Below are 19,427 nucleotides of genomic sequence, written 5' to 3'. Positions count from 1 at the left end.
CCTTAAGTGTCAGGTGGCCACACTTCTCAGTACGATATGGTTTTTGGTGCACCACAGGTGGAGGAGCCCACTCAGCCCGAGATTGTCTTTGGTGCTCCCCAGGCAGATGATCAGGAGCAGGCCATTGAGAGTGACGGGGTCTAGACAGAGGATGACACCACGAGCGTCCACTCCGGTGCTGTCACGCCCAGAAATTTACACCAAATTTCTGAACAATAGCATGCATTAATCTCGGTCCACGAATCAGCCCGTGTACACACTATGACAAATCAATACACAGTTTCACGACTTAAAAACAAATAAAAACAATTGTCTATCGAAATACAGTGGAAAAAAACAAACTAAACCATCTAATCTTCAGCTTTAGCTGGCGATGATGGCTCCACTTCACAGGCATTCTCGACGGCGGACTGAACCTCACTTCAACCTTGGGAACAACCTTCTTCAGACTTCTGACTTAGGCTCTGACACTGGCTCTGGTGGGGGAAAAAATTAAGCAAGGCTAAGTACAAACCACCGTACTCAACAAGTAACACCCAATAAAGGAAGAATAATGAATGCAATAGGATAACAAGGATAGGCTAAGATTAACTTACACAAAAGCGGCAGTAATTTAACAAAATAGTAAATAACATAAACTGATTAAAAGTAAAGTAAAGAGTTAAAATAACCGTCCACTATCCAACGTTACACCACATTGCAACAGGCCCAGACCGTTGTCGAACATTACACCACGTAGTGACAGGGTCAACCCTCTGCCCAACGTTACACAACATTGCGACAGACCCAAACTACTACCAACGTTACACCACATTGCGCGGGGTCAAACTAGTTTCAAGTTCATCAAGTTATTAATTGAAAAGGTTCACTAATCCTAGTGAATCTGTCAGTTCGCCCCATAACCGCGGGCACGGCTATTCGAATAGTTTTACTCTGCAGAGGTATACAACTTTACCCACAAGACACAGCTCTACTAAACTTGAACATGTGCCGGTGTATCACCACGATACCACGGAAAGGAAACTGTGATAGGACCCGTCACATAACCCTACCTATTCAATCGCACCGCACTTCAGGTTTCACCCCCTTCTTTAAACCAAGTCGGGCAGTCTCCTCTTGTGCCTTGGTAGATCCAGAAGCAGCAGAGGCTTTCGTTACACCAAAATTGCCCGTCCATACTCCATCACGCCCACCCTTACCTTGGTACGTCAAATAGTTCGAAGCTATGATTCAGATCCCACCTTACCCATTTCGGCTTGTGGTTATTATGGGTAAGACTTCCAAGGTTTCCCGAGAACCGGTCCTTAATTGCCATAGGCGCGACTCTCAAAACCATGCACCCACAGCCCACCATAAGCAATATTTTAGTTGTATTTAATCCACAACGGGAGATTAATTATGATTAACAACTGCTATAAAGTCTATAAAGTCTAATAGTAATTAAATGATAATTGGTGAGCTAGTTGAACTAAGCATGGCTAAGCATTGCCTAACCCTAATTCTAGTCAAATTAACCCGGGATGAAAATAATAAAGAATAGGAATCAACGGATATAAATAAAGGTAAATGCCCAATAAATAAATAAAGTAAATGCATTTAAATACAATGCATGTTTGAATGTAAAAGTGGGGGATTTTATAAGCATAGGTTCAATATGATCAAAGACGGGTGCCACTTGACTTGCTCTGACCCACGAGGAACTTCGGCGATGACTTCAAGGACGAACGGCACTGCGACGGGGTCAAAACCTACGACAGACAAGGAAAAACAAGAAAAAATAGACTATAAAACTACTGAAACAAAGAAATAAACTATTTTTAATGGATTCTTGGCATTTTTCTTGATTTAATGAAACTTGAATGGGCCTAAACAGACTAGATGAATTAGTTACGAATTTTAGAAGTTTAATTGTGTTTTTAAACTAAACAGAAAACCTTAATTAATTTATTACGCAATTAATTGGAGTAATGACGTCGGCACAGGAGAGAGAGGAGGCTGACAGCTGGGACCCACCGGCAGCGGCAGAGAAAGGGGAGAGAGGAGGATGACACGTGGGCCCGGGGAGGAGAAAGAGGAAGTGAGGGGGCGGCGGTTGGCTGATAGGCCGGGCCCAGCCGGTGGTGAGAGGGGAGAGAGAGGGGAGGCCCGACGGGTGGGGTCCACCGGTCAGTGGCCCGAGGCAGAGAGGAGAGGTGGACGGCGCCGGCCGAGCAGGGCAGGGCAACAGCATCCGGCCAAGCGGCGTCGGTGGACTGATGGCGGCTGCAAGCGACGGCTCGGTGGCGCGAACCGGTGGTCCACGGCGGACCGGCGGCCGACGGAGATGGTGGCCACACCGAGAGGAGGGCGGCGGAGGACAGAGTCGACTCAGGGAGGCAACGGCGACGACGCGGGACAGGCACGGCGATGCACCAGCGGCGGCGGGGTCACGTCGGCGACAGTGAGGCGGGGGTGACAGCGGGCAAAGGGGCGACAGCGACGCCCGGGGCGCACACGGGCACGGCTGCGGCACCGTCCTCGACGTCCATTGGCAGAGAGGAAAAGAGAGGGAGAGAGAGGGATGGAAGCGCTCACCGACGGCGACGAAAGCGGGGTTGCTCGGCGAGGTGGCGGGACGCACGATGACGGCTGACGGCAAGGACAGCGAGGCGCGGACGGCGAGATCGATCGGCTAGAGGAGGCGGCGGCGCTCGGGTGCGGGAGGGAAAATCGGTGGCGGCGCGCGGGGAGGCGAAATTTATAGGGGTAGCATGGCCGGCTATGGCGGGCGGCGGGTGGAGACCGAGTCGGGCGCGACGCGGACTCGGCGGTGGCGGTTGCGAGCGTGGCGGTGGCGGTGGCGGCGCCGGCTATGGCGGGAGGGGGAGAGCGTGCGGGAGAGGGAGGAGGGGATGGGCCGAAGGGGAGGTGGGCCGGCGGGGAGGGAAGAGGAGGAGGAAGGGGAGATGGGCTCCAGCCCACGGGTGGGAAAGAAGGATAAGAAAAAGGTGAAAGGAAAAAGAGAAAAAGAGAGAAAGGAAAAAAGAAAAGGGAAAAGGTGAAGGAAAAAGGAAGGAGGAAAAAGAGGAAAGGAAGAAATTGCCTCCAATTTTTGCTGATTTTTATTAAGTTTATTTAGGCAAATTTTATTTAGTGAATTTCAAGTTTAAATCCTATTAATAATTTAAAATGCTTTCGGGACATTTTAGAGCATCCGAAAAGCTTCCAATTAATCTAATTAAATTTACACTGGGTTTTCTCCTGAACTTTAATTAACAAATTATTTTTAATGCATTATTTAATTATTTTTAGGCTTGGGTAAAACTCAGGGCATGACATGTGCCACCGAGATCATACCGCCAGACGAGGACTGACCATCTCATGCCCCCTGCGAGCTCCCTTTCTGGCGTATTGATGCCAAATGGGGGAGAAGTTGCAGAATTGAGGGGGTCAACTAATTTCTGAGTTTCTGAGTGTGTGTCGGCCGGACCGTCCGCCTTGAAGCCGGACAGTCCGACCCCTCTCTCTTGTTTGATGAACCTTTTGTGTCGCTGGGATGTAATGACTATTAGGCTAGTTTGCACTTTTAATTCCCTGCTCTGATGTATGATGATTGCATGAACTCTATCGCTTTATGTTATTTTTAGTTCAAGTTTCATGCATGTTTGTGTATTTGTCGTTGGCATACATCTAGGGGGAGTTAGATTTATTGCATCTTTGCATATATGCTGTTTTTATTGTCATGCGTTGACTAGTATTGTCATCAATCACCAAAAAGAGGAGATTAAAAGTGCATCTAGCCCCTAAACGGAGTTTTAGTTGATTAATGAAAATGTTGGTCAAACATGTGTGCACTGAGTTGTGATTCTAGAAAAGTTAAGGGATCAATTCAATTGAAGGATTACGCGACTTACTTGGAGCATGTGTGACCCAAAGCGAGATTTCTACGGAGATGAAGACGTTCGAAGATGAATTTTATTTTTCATTTTGAGTCATAGGAACTCCGTACTATTAAGAGGGGTCACTGAAAGCTCAGCATGCATCCAAGAGGTTTTGGGTTGAGTCTAGGTTGAGCGGAGTTTTATCGTTGTTTGTCCTAAGCAATAGGGACAGGACGGTCCAGCCCCCTGGCCGGACAGTCCGGTGGTAGGATGGTCCGGACCTTGGTTCGACCCCTGTTCTGAGCGAGTGAGCTAAGTGTTGGCCGGACGGTCCGGCTCCCTAGCTGGACAGTCCGGTTAGGTTTCTTTTCCAACGGCTAAGTGAGGTCTACCAACCTATTTAAGGCCCCCTTGAGATCTAGCCGTTGGTGAGGCTTCCTATTCGTTTTCTCTGGTTGCTACGGCAAGTTTAACACCTCTTAAGCCTCCCCACTAACCAAAAACACTTCCTAGAGAGATTAATCGCTGGATCACATCTTGGGGAGAGTGTTTAGGCTAGTGAGTGATTGAGTGTTAGCTCTTGGGCGTTGATGGATGCATGTGGAGTCAAGGTCGCCTATTACTCTTGGAGATTGATCTCCTAGACGGATATGCATCGCCCGCGAGCCTCCGATTCGTGTGGATCGCCCGGGAGCAAGTTTGTGAAGGTTGTTGCCTAACCTCCGCAAGGAAATAGATAAGATTCATAGTGGATTCTTGTGCTTTCTTATAGAGGGCTGCAGGGTAGAGCGGATTACAACCTAGGGCTAGGCAAGTTGCCTTGATCTTGACCTTGGTGGTCGATCTAAGAGATTGCTAGTCCTTAGGTATGAATCCGGAGACCCGTGTTGGCCTTATGGGAGAAAGCTAAGAGAGGGAAAGGATCGAGAGAGATCCCGCTCGCAGGAGTGCCTCAACGGAGAGTAGGATTGAAAGATCCAAACTTCGGGATAAATCTCTCGTGTCTTCGCTTTTGTGAATCCGGTGTTCTTTCTGTTCCTGTGATCTCTCTGTGTTTATTCTCTGTACACGATCACCTCACGTTCCCAGGAACTACACTAGAAAAGGAGACCTCCAGGTCTGTTGTTTCCACTGACCGGACGGTCCGTTGTTCTATCCCGGACAGTCTGGCTAGAGCTCTCGGCCCAACCCAAAAGTGCTGACCGGACGGTCCGGTCATTGGTCCGGACGGTCCAACCCTGTACTGCCCACTGCAATTTCTAAGGATTTTTCAGGACACCTATTCACCCCCCTCTAGGCTGTCTCCCTGGGACTTCAGTTAGCAGCTTGTAATAGAAGAAAGGCACATGCACATCGGATTAGTTATCGAAACTGGATAATGATTGTGATATACCTGACTATAACTTTAAAAAATAACTAGCAGTATAGGATGTGAACATCTCGTACGCTGCTACACACACGATGTTGAGTTGCAATGATTGTTAATCTTGGACAAATTAATCACTATTTTAACTATCAAATACGTGTGCATCATATGGACTGTGTACAAACGGGAGAACACGTGTCAGTTAAAATTTAACTGAACCCACTGTGGCCTTGCAGCAAAACAAGGCGCTAAAAATACAATCGTCCGGGAAAGAGGGGAGATGAGGGAAGTTAGTGCTTACATCATCGCCTGCTTCGCTGTCACCGGACGACGAAGAGCACTATCTCTGTCTGGGCTTCCTCTTTGCATCATCTCAAACACCATTCATGAAGATTGCCCGCCATTGGCCAAGGTTTGCGGAAACATGACCTCGCACTTGTTTTGCGAGTCCATAAACTGAATCCTCCTCAACGTTGTCGGCATTTTTCCGGTGACCTCCATGGACGGTATGCTAGAATAGCAAAAATATGGGTACCGATTAACCCTTGTTCATACAGAAGCAGTGTGATGGTAAAAGGAATGAGTGGGTGTGATATTGTTACTAACTTGCCAGACAACCTTGATTGAAAGAAAAAGATTGTCGTGCAAACAAATGCGGTGGCACCGGCGATCTTCCGAGAATCAGATGTGGGGAATGGGGATGGTAGTGTTTGTCGTGAACTGCAATGGAAATGAATTGCCCAAAAAGTTGTGTGTGGTGGTAACTGCGTTGGTTTTGATGTGATTAAATCCAGAAGATCCGTTTCCGTAAAACAACTATACTGCAATGGCCCACCCATGAAACAAAGTTAAAAATTAACTTTCATCGCGCATTCAACCCCCTACCAGTGTGTTAGTTAAAAATTAACTCATATGTTTGGCAAGCATTGTGTTGTTCGATAAGTTAAACTTTAACTGCATAGTATAACATTGTGATGCGTGCGCTTGCTGGTGGGCGTGTCAGTTATAAAATAACTCAATATGTGTGCGTGTGATAGAGTTAGTGTTTCAGTTAAAGTTTAATTTGCTATACATGACCTATGTTTTGTGTAAAAATGGGTGCACAACATGCGTGGGGATGCAGCGTGTTTGAGTTAAATTTTTACGAAAGACATACAGTTTGCGGGGCATGTTCAGAATATAAGTTAAAACTTAACTTATATTCATAGGGTGTGTTGGTGCTGTTTCACTAAGTTAAATATTAAGTAGCACCTGTTAATAGGTGGGATGCACAGGTGATGGTGGTGCGGGCTAGGGATTGATGGTGGTGTGTCACACGCTATATATTACCTAGCACGCAGAGCGTGTGAATTAAGAATTAAGAGAAACCAAAACATCTACTTAGAACGGAGGTCATATAATAGATTATTCACGTAATTGTGAGAGCAGATCATGAACCGCAATCAGCTTTTCAAACAATGCTCATCCTCCCAAGGAGAGAGTAAATTTTAAGTGATTAATTACTGCACTCAATCTGTGCGGATTAACTTTGATTCTAGGAGAGAAATCTTTTGCTTTTAACTGCAGGAATTAAAGGTTACCCTTTTAATAAGCTAATCAATACTTGGGTCAACCACTGGTTTATCATTAACTAGTCATTTCTTACCATCCAAATAAAGCAAGCTGCCAAAATTAAAGACGACGAAATGCTTGTTTTACCCAACCCCAGGAAATTAAGCAACCGATCAACAGCTAGCTCCACCAACTAATTTATTAGAAACTCACTTCTTAATTTACTCCATATTTTCCTTTTGTGTTCTACAAGGTGGATGAACAAAATTAATGCCAATAGTTTCCAACCAACCAATCAAAACACACATATATGTAAAATCGTTTTTCATCCATTGGGAAATTGATGGAGATAGGGTTATATTGAAATGGATGGACTGACAAGATGGAGTGTTAGGATGACGGATTAATGATTAATATATCCTTTAGAAAGTTTTTTTTAAAAAAAAATGTTACTACCATGATGGTCTCTTCGGTCTAAGGGAGGATTTTCACTGGAAAATTAAAGGAATTGAGTTGTTTAATGCAAGGACATGGTAAAATTCATGCGATCTGAAAATGCCCCTAACAGAGCTCATTCCTTATTAAAAGATAAGTAACTTTTTACTGAAATTTCCACATTTTCAGACAAGCCGTGATCAACGGATTGCTTGACCGGTTGACCCTATATATATTAGCTCTCAGCTAATTAAACACATAGGGTGTCCCTAGACTATATAACTTAATTACATCAGTCAAGTTGGCGTGTCATTCTCCTAATGATTTTTAAAAGCAACATCGCCTCCAAATTGCCATTCTGTCACGTAAACACTCATCAACACGTGTACACACCCACACACCACTATTCACTAGAGGCCATACGGCACATGCCAGAAAAGATTCAGCCAGTATGGCCCACCTCAAAAACCCAGTAGACCCATTTGTAAAATATCAAACAAACCCAAGGACCGGTCAGTAAGTACTAGCTACCTGATGTTTTAATAGTACGGTGGTGGTGAGAAAGATGAATTTAGGGGTTGTTTAGAAGTGGCTAAATTTTTTAATCTCATGTTATATCGGATGTTTGGAAATTAATTTAAAGTATTAAACATAGATTAATAAAAAAATTAATTTCATAAATGAGTAGTAATCCGCGAGATGAATTTTTTAAGCCTAATTAATTCATAATTAGAGCATGTTTACCGTAGCATCACATAGGCTAATCATGGATTAATTAGACTTAATAGATTTTTCTCGCAAATTAGTCCAAGATTATGGATGGATTTTATTAATAATCTACGTTTAATATTTATAATAAGTATCAAACATTCGATGGTGTCCCTTGTCCCAAACACCATTTAATAGTTATCTTTTTTGTATAATACTATTTAAGCATGTAAGCAACTTAATTAACTTAATTATATATGTTTCATCTTATAAATTTTTTTAGCCATTTCTTGAATATAGATGCTAAACACACATACGAAACATATCAATTGATCCAGGAATAAATATATGTAGGGCTAGAAATTATTATAGCATAAAATAGATGGAGCACTATGAAGCAAAAAATCCTAATTTTAAAAACTCATATGAGAAACTTTCATATTAAAAACTTAAGCAAAACATAGCATTTAGAAGCTTGAAAAATATGACCGCAAAATGCCGAAAATCCAAAGGAAAATCTATTGCATGCCACCGACTTTGCCCCAATTTAACGATTTGGCATTAAATGTGTCCATTTCTATAATATACGCTGAGTTTGTCTATTGTTGTACGACATACCATCAGACTAGCTGACTAGGCATATTTTTAAACATTACCAAAAACGCCCTTATATATTCATCTAAGAGTAGATAATTGATTAGCCCCACTAGAAATTTCACAAAGTTAGAAAATTTTGTATGTAGTCTACTTTCATAATAAGGAAGTTTGTTTGAATGGTTTGATTTATTTATTTTGTTAAAAGTTACTTATGTGTGGTATATTTCAGAAGGAATTTCTTACGCAAAGTATAATAGAAAAAATAGTTTTTAATAGGGTATGAAGATGATTAACATTAAAACAGCAATACACAAAAATAGTTTGTGTAGCATATAATGGATAAATTATATTTTATAAAAAAAGAAATAAACTTAATAAGTTAAACAAACTTCTGCGATATGTAAGGACGCGGCACAAAAAATATTTTTAAAACTTATAATGGGATAAAGCACTTGTTAACATTATACCGTTTAATAATTTCAAATAAGACGAAGAGTCAAAACTTTATATCTAAAAGCTGAAAAATGACTTTATCTCGGGACGGAAGTAGAACGATTTTACCGTGAACATTGACATTTCATATGATTAAGTTGGAATCATATTCTAAATCCCATGTTTTTTTTTCTATTCAGGTGTTTTTTTAACCCTTCATTCCAAATTAGCCCTAAAATATAGTAACTGATGTTTTGCAGTAGTACTGTTTACTTGCTCCAAAGTCCACCCCCACTTTTCAAATGCAACTGCTACCAGGACACTCCCATGACACCACTTTTTCACCCCTCACCGCATCCTACCCCACACATAGTCAACCACACTGACAAGGGGGTCCCTCTCCCGTGTCCCCACATGTCGGTGAGAGCGCGTAGACGTGGGGTGGGAAGGCGCGGACATGCTAAAAGGCACCGGGAAAGTTACCCACTGCACTACCAGGGGCGACCACGCTGGCGAGACGAGGCGAGAGAAGAGAGAGAGAGAGATGCTTGCCTTTTGTTGCGTTGCTCCGCTGCGATTTATGGCGATTTAATGCCCACCAGCGAAGAGCTGGAGGCGCCGAGCAGCAGCAGCACATCGATTTCAATGGCGTCCTCCTACGCGTAGCGAGCTAGCTGTAGCACTACCACCTCTTCTTCTTCTTCTTCCTCCTCGCGCTCCTCCTCCCCACCATTGCCTTGTTTTTCTTTTGCAACACCGCCCGAGGAAATTCCCTTTGGGTTTCTTTTCTTCTTCGTCTCGGCGCTTTGCTTGTTTTGTTTGTTTGTTTTCTTGGGGTTTGGTAATGGCGCTGCGGTGATGTGTTGACGTCTGACATCTCTGCTCGCCGCCATTAATTGCTGCTGCTGACTTGCTGGTTTCTTGCTGCTTGGTGGTGAGACACGAAGCAATCGGAGGAGGGGGATTTGAATTCAAATCCGCAGCGAAGGGTTCTAGGGTGTTTCGTCTTCTTTGACTGCTCGTGGTTGGATTTGGTGCGAAAGGTTCTTCCTTTTTGCTGGGTTGACGCGCAAAGGTTTAGCCTTTTTGGTGAATCTCTTTGCTTGGTGCTCCAAGAGGAAATTGGTTGAGGAGCAGGAGGAAGACATGGTGGCCGAGCCGCTGGTGCACAAGGTGCTGTCCATGGCGACGTCGTCGTCGTCGTCGTCTAGGAAGGTGAGGCCGGTGACGGGTGGCGGCGCCAGGGGCGACGCGGCGGAGGGGACGGACGACGGGAGGGTCGGCATCCTGTCGTTCGAGGTCGCCAACGCCATGTCGCGCGCCGCCAACCTGTACCGCTCGCTCTCCGACGCCGAGGCGGCGCGGCTGCTCGGCCCGCTCTGCCTCGGCTCCCAGGCCGTGCGCGCGCTCGTGCCCGGCGACGACGCGCGGTTGCTGGCGCTCGCGCTCGCCGAGAAGCTCGACGCGCTCAACCGCGTCGCCGCCGTCGCCACGCGGCTCGGCCGCCGGTGCACGGTCCCGGCGCTCATGGGGTTCGACCACGTCTACGCGGACCTCCTCGCCGGCCGCTCCGACGCCGCTGCGGCGGCCTTCGCCGTCGCCTCGCCCTCCGAGGCCACGGCGCTCGTCCGCAAGCTCGACCGCCTCGCCGCCGCCACGGCAGCGCTCTACGCCGAGCTGGAGGCGCTGGCCGACCTCGAGCAGTCCGCGCGGAAGCTCCCCACCGACGAGGCCCGCCGCGCGCTGGAGCAGCGCACGCGGTGGCGCCGCCACGACGTGCGCCGCCTCAGGGACTCGTCGCTCTGGAACTGGACCTACGACAAGGCCGTGCTCCTGCTCGCCCGCGGCGTATGCGCCATCTACGACCGCATTCGCCTCGTCTTCGGCGACCCAATGCAAGGGCTCGACTTGCTGGCCATTGGCCGGAGCTCAAGGCAATGCGACCAAAGCCGGCAGCTCTCCGGCCCAGTCTCAGCGAACAATTCAGGTTATGTCAGGACCAATTTCGGCGACGCCAAATCGGGGCCGATTGCCAGAATCGATATGGACACGCCGCGTTCAGTGAATTTTCGGTCGAATTGTGGAGCAAGTCCAGGCAAAATGTTCATGGAGTGTTTGAGCTTGAGTAGCTCGGTTTCATGGAAGGATGGGTTTGAGGATGAATTCTTGGAGGATGCCAGCTGCATCAGCACAATCAGGTCTGGGATGCTTGTGCCATTCAGTGGAGATCAAGGGATGTCGATGACGGCAACCAAGAGTGGCAAGATTGGGAGAAGGGCGCGGTTTGGTCCGAAAAGCACCGTGACATCGCTAGCCCCGGCATCCACAATTGGCGGTTCAGCGCTTGCATTGCACTATGCGAACGTCGTCATCATCATTGAGAAGTTGCTCCGGTACCCACATCTTGTTGGTGAGGAGGCCCGGGATGATCTGTACCAGATGTTGCCGTCGAGCTTGAGGGCAGCACTGAGGAAGAGCTTGAAAACCTATGTGAAGAGTATGGCGATCTACGACGCGTTCCTTGCGCACGATTGGAGGGAGACCCTCGAGAAAACTCTGACATGGCTTGCTCCGATGGCTCACAACATGATCCGGTGGCAAGCAGAGAGGAATTTTGAGCAGCAGCAGATTGTGCTGAAGGGGAATGTGCTACTTCTTCAGACATTGTATTTCGCGGACCGGGAGAAGACAGAGGCAGTGATATGCGAATTGCTTGTCGGGCTGAATTACATCTGCCGGTATGAACAGCAGCAGAATGCGCTCCTGGACTGCTCTAGCAGCCTCGACTTCGATGATTGTATGGAGTGGCAACTGCAGTAAGAGCCCAAGGTCAGGTTTTCTGCTTGGTTCCATAGTGTACAAGGAATATGAAAATTCAAAGGGTACTTGTGTTTTTGTTTGGATGTTTTCCTTCTTTTTTTGGGTGCAAGTTGCACATGAGATCATCTATCATTCATAGATGAAAAAAAATATAGGATTGCCCACTGTTTTTGTTCACTTGAGATATGCTCTAGCTAATGCAGTTGTACATACATGAATCTTGTGCCAAGCAAATGAGCAATCTGAAGTGTCCAAAAGGGGTTTGTGCCTTAGTGAATTTCACCATTGTGTATTTGGTAGGAGTAGGACATGTTTGTGGATAACTAGTTGAGATTATCCTATTTGGTATTTGGTACTACTGAAGTCATAAAGTTAATCCTATGTTTACCTACTGAATTCTTGCATATGGAATGTTCAGACTATATGAATATCAAGTAACTGCCTTGGTCCCTGTTTTTCGTCAGCATTGGACTTTGCCAAAAAGCAAACTGAGAAAAACTAATATCTTGTTACTCAAAGGTATGACAATATCCATTAATTTAGGGAGTATTTTATATTACATCAGACTAGTAGTAGACGTTGATGCTAACCCACTCATCTTAAAGGCAAACAATACTATAGCTATATACCCTAAAGTGACTAGTTTAGTTGGTAGGTCAATTAGTTTACCTTCTCTCAAGGAATTTCCACTTTTGCTCAGCATTGTTTGCTAAAAGGTATTCCCACTCTTCCATATTATAAGACTTTCTGTCATTACCTAGATTCATCTGAATGGTAATGAATCTTGATATATATACAAAACATATATATTGATAGATGAATTAGTCTAGACAAACCCAGAAAGTCTTATAATATGGAACGGAGGGAGTACATATGATAATTAACATTGCAACAAAGACAATAGGGAAAAAATTTCAAATGCTGGACATTTCATTTTCAAAACTACTACCATGAATCATCAATACAACCTGCTACAGTACCACACTGACATGAACTGATTGCTACTCTGCAGCAGCCAGCATATGATCCCCTTTGGTTTCAGAGACACATATGCTGCTCATTTCTTTGGCAAGTTGGTAAAGCATACACAGTAACATTCATTAGCAATCAGTAAATGTAAGAACTGTTTTTTGGTGCTTTTTTAAGCAGCAGACAGGGGACAATAATGGGCTACAGAATCACTTGCTGTTGGGCTCTTAAAACTCCCTCTTGACTCTTTTTACACACTGCATTTGTGGCTCCCGTGCTAACATATATTTTACGAGCCTCAAACATCATTGCACTGCAATGCATTCTTCAGGACTGCAAGTATCGTCCCCATCATGTATATTCTGTAGCAAGTAGTAAAATTAAGAGCCAAATGCTTCTGAATTTAATTCTGCAATTGCCTGTTCAAGTTACACATGAACCACTGATTTATTACTTTACTACGATTTGTTCTGCATAGCCTGGCATGGCCGTCTCTGGCATCTTTCATCTGGATTTCAGATATACTACTACAATTTTTTTTATTTTTATATTTGATGTCATCAACTTTTGGATACGTTCGACTACTCGTCTTATTAAAAAAATATACGTAATTATTATTTATTTTTGTGACTTTTTTATTGTTGAAGTATCTTTAATGCTGACTTATAATTTTGTGTATTTGCAAAAATTAAAAACAATAAAATGAGTAGTCAAACAGATGTTGAAAAGTCAACTGCATTAAATATGAAAGATCTGTGGGAATATATAATTCCTTTGATTCAGTAACCTTCTGCTTGTCTATTAACTCACATGTTTGGTTCATCTCGTTTGGCCATTCCCTTGCAATCAGCATGAATAGTCCCATTTGATGCACCAAACACTGCGATGCAATTGCTTTCTACTCCGTTCATTTTATAAGGTGAATTTTGATTTCGAAAGGTCAAACGCTATAGATTTTGAATAACTATTACTCAAAGTACAGTTACATTAATGCGCAAAACTGTAGCAATGAACTCATATTTTGTAATAATTCAATTGTTAGACTTTAATCTTTACAACTTTTTGGAAGAAATGGTACTTGCATAGCTTGATTGCAGTTACCAGGTGTGGTTGAGTATTTATTGTAAATTTGTGATGCGTTCGCAGTATTTGTTGACATTTAGGGCTGCAAGCTCATCATGTTTAGCATCGTGGTCCGGCAACGTTGGAAACACTTAATGATTTTATGATCCAGGAGATCTAGGACGACTTCTGTTAATTACCGGGTATCCCGTTGCTTCATTCATTTACCTGCCATTCTACAAGTACAATGAACTGGCAACTAATTTAAGTTGGAGTGACTGGCCTGACACCCAAAAAGAAAAACAGAGAGATGAATTCATCAAATTTATGAGATTAAAAAATTTCCGTTGGGTGCAAGCCTAAATTTAGTGGTTGTTTGGATCCAGAGACTTTTTAAGTCTTTTGTCACATCGGATGTTTGACGTTAATTAGGAGTATTAAATATAGACTGATAAAAAAATTAATTGCATAAATAAAGACTATTTCATTAGACAATTTTTTTAAGCCTAATTAACTAATTAAGCCACGATTAGCAAGTGTTTACTATAGCATCACATTCACTAATTATGGACTAATTAGGCTCAATAGATTCGTCTCGCGAAATAGTCCAGAGTACAGGGTGGGTTTTATTAATGGTCTATATTTAATACTTTTAATTAGTGTCCAAACATTCGATGCGATAGAGCTAAAAAAATCAGAGGGAAACAAACAGGGTCTTAGGATCAATTCGTCCGGTCCGATTCATATGTTAGTGACAATTATATATTTGTCAGATCCTTATCAAAGGCATTGATCTAGAGTAGTTGTATCCTTTTTAAACTTCTTAGGTCCTTTTTTTTTCTTTTTTTTTTGTTGTGTGTATATTGATAGGTGCAGAGGCTAGGTGTAATTTCATTTCTCAACAAGATCTCTTACATTATCTAAACAAGAGTGAATTTCGGAAATAAAGATTATGGAGAAAACAAATTCAGAACAAGCTGTCTGATCTGAGCCTGGAACTGATCTCGAATTGCTGATCGATCCCAAGTAAATTTTTAAGAGCCTTAATGCATGATCGACACGATGACAACAATGCATGTGATTATGAATGCATTCTGATATAGGTGCAACCGTATTTGAGTACATTGGATTAGTAATGTAAATTCAACATGGGCAGGAGGCAAATTAGGACACATGAGACCACAGATCTTGGGAGTAGTACACGTGCTGATGCTGCTTGCTGCATGGCAGAATTAGCTTTGCCTTTGCAGTGTACATGGCTTGCCCAACTACCACTATTGTTAAAAGGCAGTGTCAGCTTTGATCAGAGCTTCTCTGTGAAACTACTCCCAGCTTACAGTTTGGCAACAATTATCCACTAGCTAGGGAAGTAAAATCTGTACTCGGTGGTGAGCTGTGGAAAGACTTCAAAAATTAGTTCAAAAATTATCTAAACAAGGAAGCAATTCTTCAAGGTCATTGACAATATTTTTTACATGTTTTTGTGATCAACATGAGAGATTTACCTTACCGGCCAGTTTAATCTTAAGAAGCTTTTGAGCAAGATCATAAAGATATTAAAGACAGGTAGAGGAGTCGATTGAGACGAATTGGGGGAAAACAACCGTTTTGTGAGCGGAATGAAAGGCTTAATGGACAAAGACTGCGTTTGGTAACGGGTGGGTAAGTTAACTTTCTCGGCACGGAAAACATAGATTAGTACATGATTAATTAATTGTAATTATAAAAAATATAAAGTAAATTAATATGATTTTTTAAAACAACTTTCTATAGAAAAATTTTATAAAAAATACGTTGTTTAGTAGTCTAGGAAACGTTCGCATGGAAAACGAGAGGTTAAGTTAACTTGTTGCCCTAGCCGAACGCGGCCAAAAAACTAGAAAGAGATTCATACTCTCATGGTGATGATGGAGGGCTTCAAGTGCAAACCGACGAACACGAAGAAATTAAGGTTAAAACCAGGAAGAAAGTTGAGAATAAAGTTGAAGGAACGATTGCATTGGCATATTATGTGTCGGTATGTCCAATGGAGCCAATAATAACTCTTATAAAGGGATTGATCTTACTATAGCATCTTCACGCTGTCAAGTTAAGGTATCAACTATTAGGACATGAGAAAACACAAAATTTCCATATTACCAAATTTTTATAAGGTGGAGATATGTTTTATCCATTTTCTATATATGCATGGTCACCAAAATTTTGATAAAAATTCTGTTGTTACTAAATTTTGGTCAGGTAGCCTGCTCTCACCCTACCTTAACTTTTGATTGACGAGGCAATTTGAAACAGTGGTGGGTACTCCTGGTCCAGTTCATCCATGCTTTGTGGAGCCCAACGAGTTCACCTCTTCCTAGTACATAGTACACACACGTTAATTTCCTCTTGGGAGTCCCATTGTCATCTCATTCATGGGCATCACATCACGGATGCCGATGTGCTTCCAGACCTTCCAGCTCAGCACAATCATATAGTTCCAGACATATGAAACCTGCACATTGTTTGCAAACTCTTTCTCTACAGTTCTTCACACCCCAACAAACTCTTTCTCTACAGTTCTTCACACCCCAATTCACAGCAAGAATTGTGGCTGCACATCCAGCATTTTCAGTGCAACAAACTAGGGCGGAAAACGGAGCGAATACGGATGGATAATACACGTACCGTATTTGTTTCCATATTTTTAGGCGGATACGGAAACGGATACGAAGATCTCGGATATGGAAACAAATACAAATTATCTCGAATACGAATAAGGATTGGATGTTATCGAACACGAATATGAAAACAAATATTTCTCGGAACATACAAACCAATCAAACCGTTCGTAAAGACAAATAACACCACATATATATAGCTAACTTAATCGAGATAGTGGTCATTTTAGGCTTCATCATAGATTAAACACGTTACATTTAGTTTCATGGGTAACAGATAAGTGACATAAGTCCACTCCATAGCATATAATGAGTTCAACAAATACTGATAATCTAATAGCACAAAAGTAATTTGTAGTAAATTGATTGATGCCTTGATGGGCCAGACCTGGAATCAAGCGGGCTGAACTGATTTTAGGTGTTCGCGGATATCCGCTCATTACAATCTGCAGATATCCGTCGGAATATCCGTATTCGTCGGAAACTGTCATACCGTATTCGTATTTGTATCCGAAAAAATTATCCGTATTCGTATCCGTATTCGAATTATCCGAAAAATATCCGCTCCGAGCTACCTCCATATCCGTTTTTTTCCAGAGCGGACGGAAACTATCCGCTCCGTTTTCAGCCCTACAACAAACAACAAAGAAAACCATCTCTGAACATTCTTTTAACCAAGATCGGGCATTTCAGCACTTATCAGCAGTCCTGGGTTAATTAGACAGCATTCATATTCAGTTCGTCGTTGGCTCGTTGCACTGTTGCAGACGGCAGAGGACGAGGAATCAATGGTCCATCCATAGCCATACGGTTAGGTTGTATCTATATACAATCCCTGAGACGTACGCTGCAGGGACACAAGAAGAACCGGACCAGCTTGATTTTTTGGCCCTGGGAGAGAAGAGAAAGGACATGAAATGCGAGGAGGGAGAGAGTGTTTTAAGAGGCAGGTGTGCTTGTTGGATGGGGAGCTGAGCTTTGGAGACAATGCCAAGCTGTGGCCATGTGATGGCAATTGCAAATGCAATTTGCAATTGCAGTGCAGAGTGCAATTGCAGATGCAGTGGCAGCAGTCAATGAGGGGCTCTCTCTGAACCTCACACTGTAGGACAACAGTAGCTGTAGCAATCTTTGCAGCTCATGAGTTCTTGGGCTGCTGCCATTATTGCAGAAGGCAGAAGCAAGCGAGGAGGCTGGGTGGCTGAGAGTTTTAGATTCTAATAAACAATTGTTTGGTAGTCAGTTTCTAAGAATCTAGAAAAACTCTGAAACTCACCTTTTACAGCTTTTAGCTTCTTAGTTCATTTTTCAAAATTACATATTATCAGAAGCTGTGGACCGTTTAGGGCAGCTTCTGGCAGAAGGAGCTTATGAGAAAGCTACAGCTGGGAGAAACTCTCCAAACAAACGCTAGGTGAGGTTAAGAAGCTTTTCAGTTTCTGGATTTTTTGAAACCTGATTGGGTGAAATATATGAAATCTTCAATGTACATTTAGTGGAAGTTCAGATCAGAGAAATCATGGTGCCTCTGTCTGTGCGCCATGCCAATTGGCCAACCAGTGTAAGTGTGTGAGTGTAAACCCTTTACAGTAGTAACTAGCAGTGTCCCTTTTTTTGGACCATTAGGGGGGGTAACTAATCATGCTCCGTGATGCAACTTTTGTTCCCTTCCCAGCTTTTAACCTGACCTTGCATCTTGCAGCAATAGGCACCTGCATTTGGAGACAAACAGTGGGGCTCCTCTGCCCCCTCCCCATGGTTGGAGCCATTTTCACCCATGGCTAGGGACAATCCGATTTACGACATCATCATAAACAGTTACTGACAAGTAGACCCACCATAGATTTCACCGGTAAGAGGAACACGGCGCTTTTCTAAGAGGCTAAGAAGAACAGGAGGCACATCCACACCACCGAGAAAATAGATCCAATGTGCAAAAATACTTTAATGTATTTATAATTTAAAAGAATGATATATAGATGGAAAACAATGTTCACACATGTCCAATGGAGACTATTTACATGTCCTAAACATTCATTAAAACAAATGGAACGGAAGTATATATACTATGATGATTTGAAGCATAGACTTGCCTTGACATTGTCTTGAAAAAACTCTGATGATGCATCATGTGTTTGCCTCCTGGAATCAGGACTAGGCGTGCCCTTGGATATGAATGATTATGTATGATTCATGAGCTTTATCCGGCGCTTAATTGAGTAATGAACCCTACCATCACGAGGGCTCATCATCTCCAGCCAAATATGCTACTAATTACTCTTCTTCTGCTTGCCACTGTTCCCTGCAGCTACGAAGTATATGTAAAAGAACCCATCATTTTTGGCTTTCTCATTATTTGTGCAACGTGTATGATTCATTGCTGTTCCTGTTTACTATGATAGAGCATACAGGAATCTTGTCCTGATCCTGTAATATTAATGTGCACGTTTGCTAAGGGATAAAAATAGAACGAATAATTAGAGTACCTAAGTAAGCGGTATTCGTCCCAAAATATAATTACTTTTTGCATTCAAAATTTGTACTAAAATATAATAAATTTATACATAATTATATTTTTGAACAAATTACAAAGTTCCACAACTAAAAGGTCACACACTTTTTTTTTACAAATCGCAATACTTTCTTATCTTATTTAATTTCACTAAATTCCGTGATATTACTGCCTACCTATAATATTGCAAATGATTGTAATATAATAATAGCATACCCCGTATGAATTTACAGGCACCATTAACAACTCCTACTCAATTTTCCACTAATTGGACCATAATTTTTAAATGTTGAAAGAAAATGACCACCGACTCCATAACAAACATTTGACATTTTTCATGCCAACTTCTCCGGGAGAATCTAATGCACCCTGTACTTGACTTCAACAATAAAATAAAACGTTGACTCCTGCTTGAGAATTAAACATGCCATTTTGGCAAGTTTAGGTCAACCACTACT

The 19,427-nt window shown here is 42.9% G+C and overlaps 1 protein-coding gene across 1 annotated transcript; it reads left to right on the top strand.

The window, feature by feature from the left end:
- Positions 1-9,505: 9,505 nt before the first annotated feature.
- Positions 9,506-12,160, top strand: LOC121054220. Its single transcript, XM_040523300.1, has one exon. The coding sequence runs from the start codon at positions 10,096-10,098 to the stop codon at positions 11,767-11,769; it is 1,674 nt and encodes a 557-aa protein (XP_040379234.1). The 5' UTR covers positions 9,506-10,095; the 3' UTR covers positions 11,770-12,160.
- Positions 12,161-19,427: the final 7,267 nt, after the last annotated feature.

Source organism: Oryza brachyantha, chromosome 4, assembly GCF_000231095.2.
Source record: "Oryza brachyantha chromosome 4, ObraRS2, whole genome shotgun sequence".
NCBI lineage: Eukaryota > Viridiplantae > Streptophyta > Magnoliopsida > Poales > Poaceae > Oryza > Oryza brachyantha.
The sequence above is the reverse complement of the archived record's forward strand: the minus strand, read 5'-3'. Positions and strand labels throughout refer to the sequence as shown.

Excerpts from the sequence above, each read along its gene's own strand:
- LOC121054220 (XM_040523300.1), top strand. The coding sequence starts at position 10,096 with ATGGTGGCCGAGCCGCTGGTGCACAAGGTGCTGTCCATGGCGACGTCG.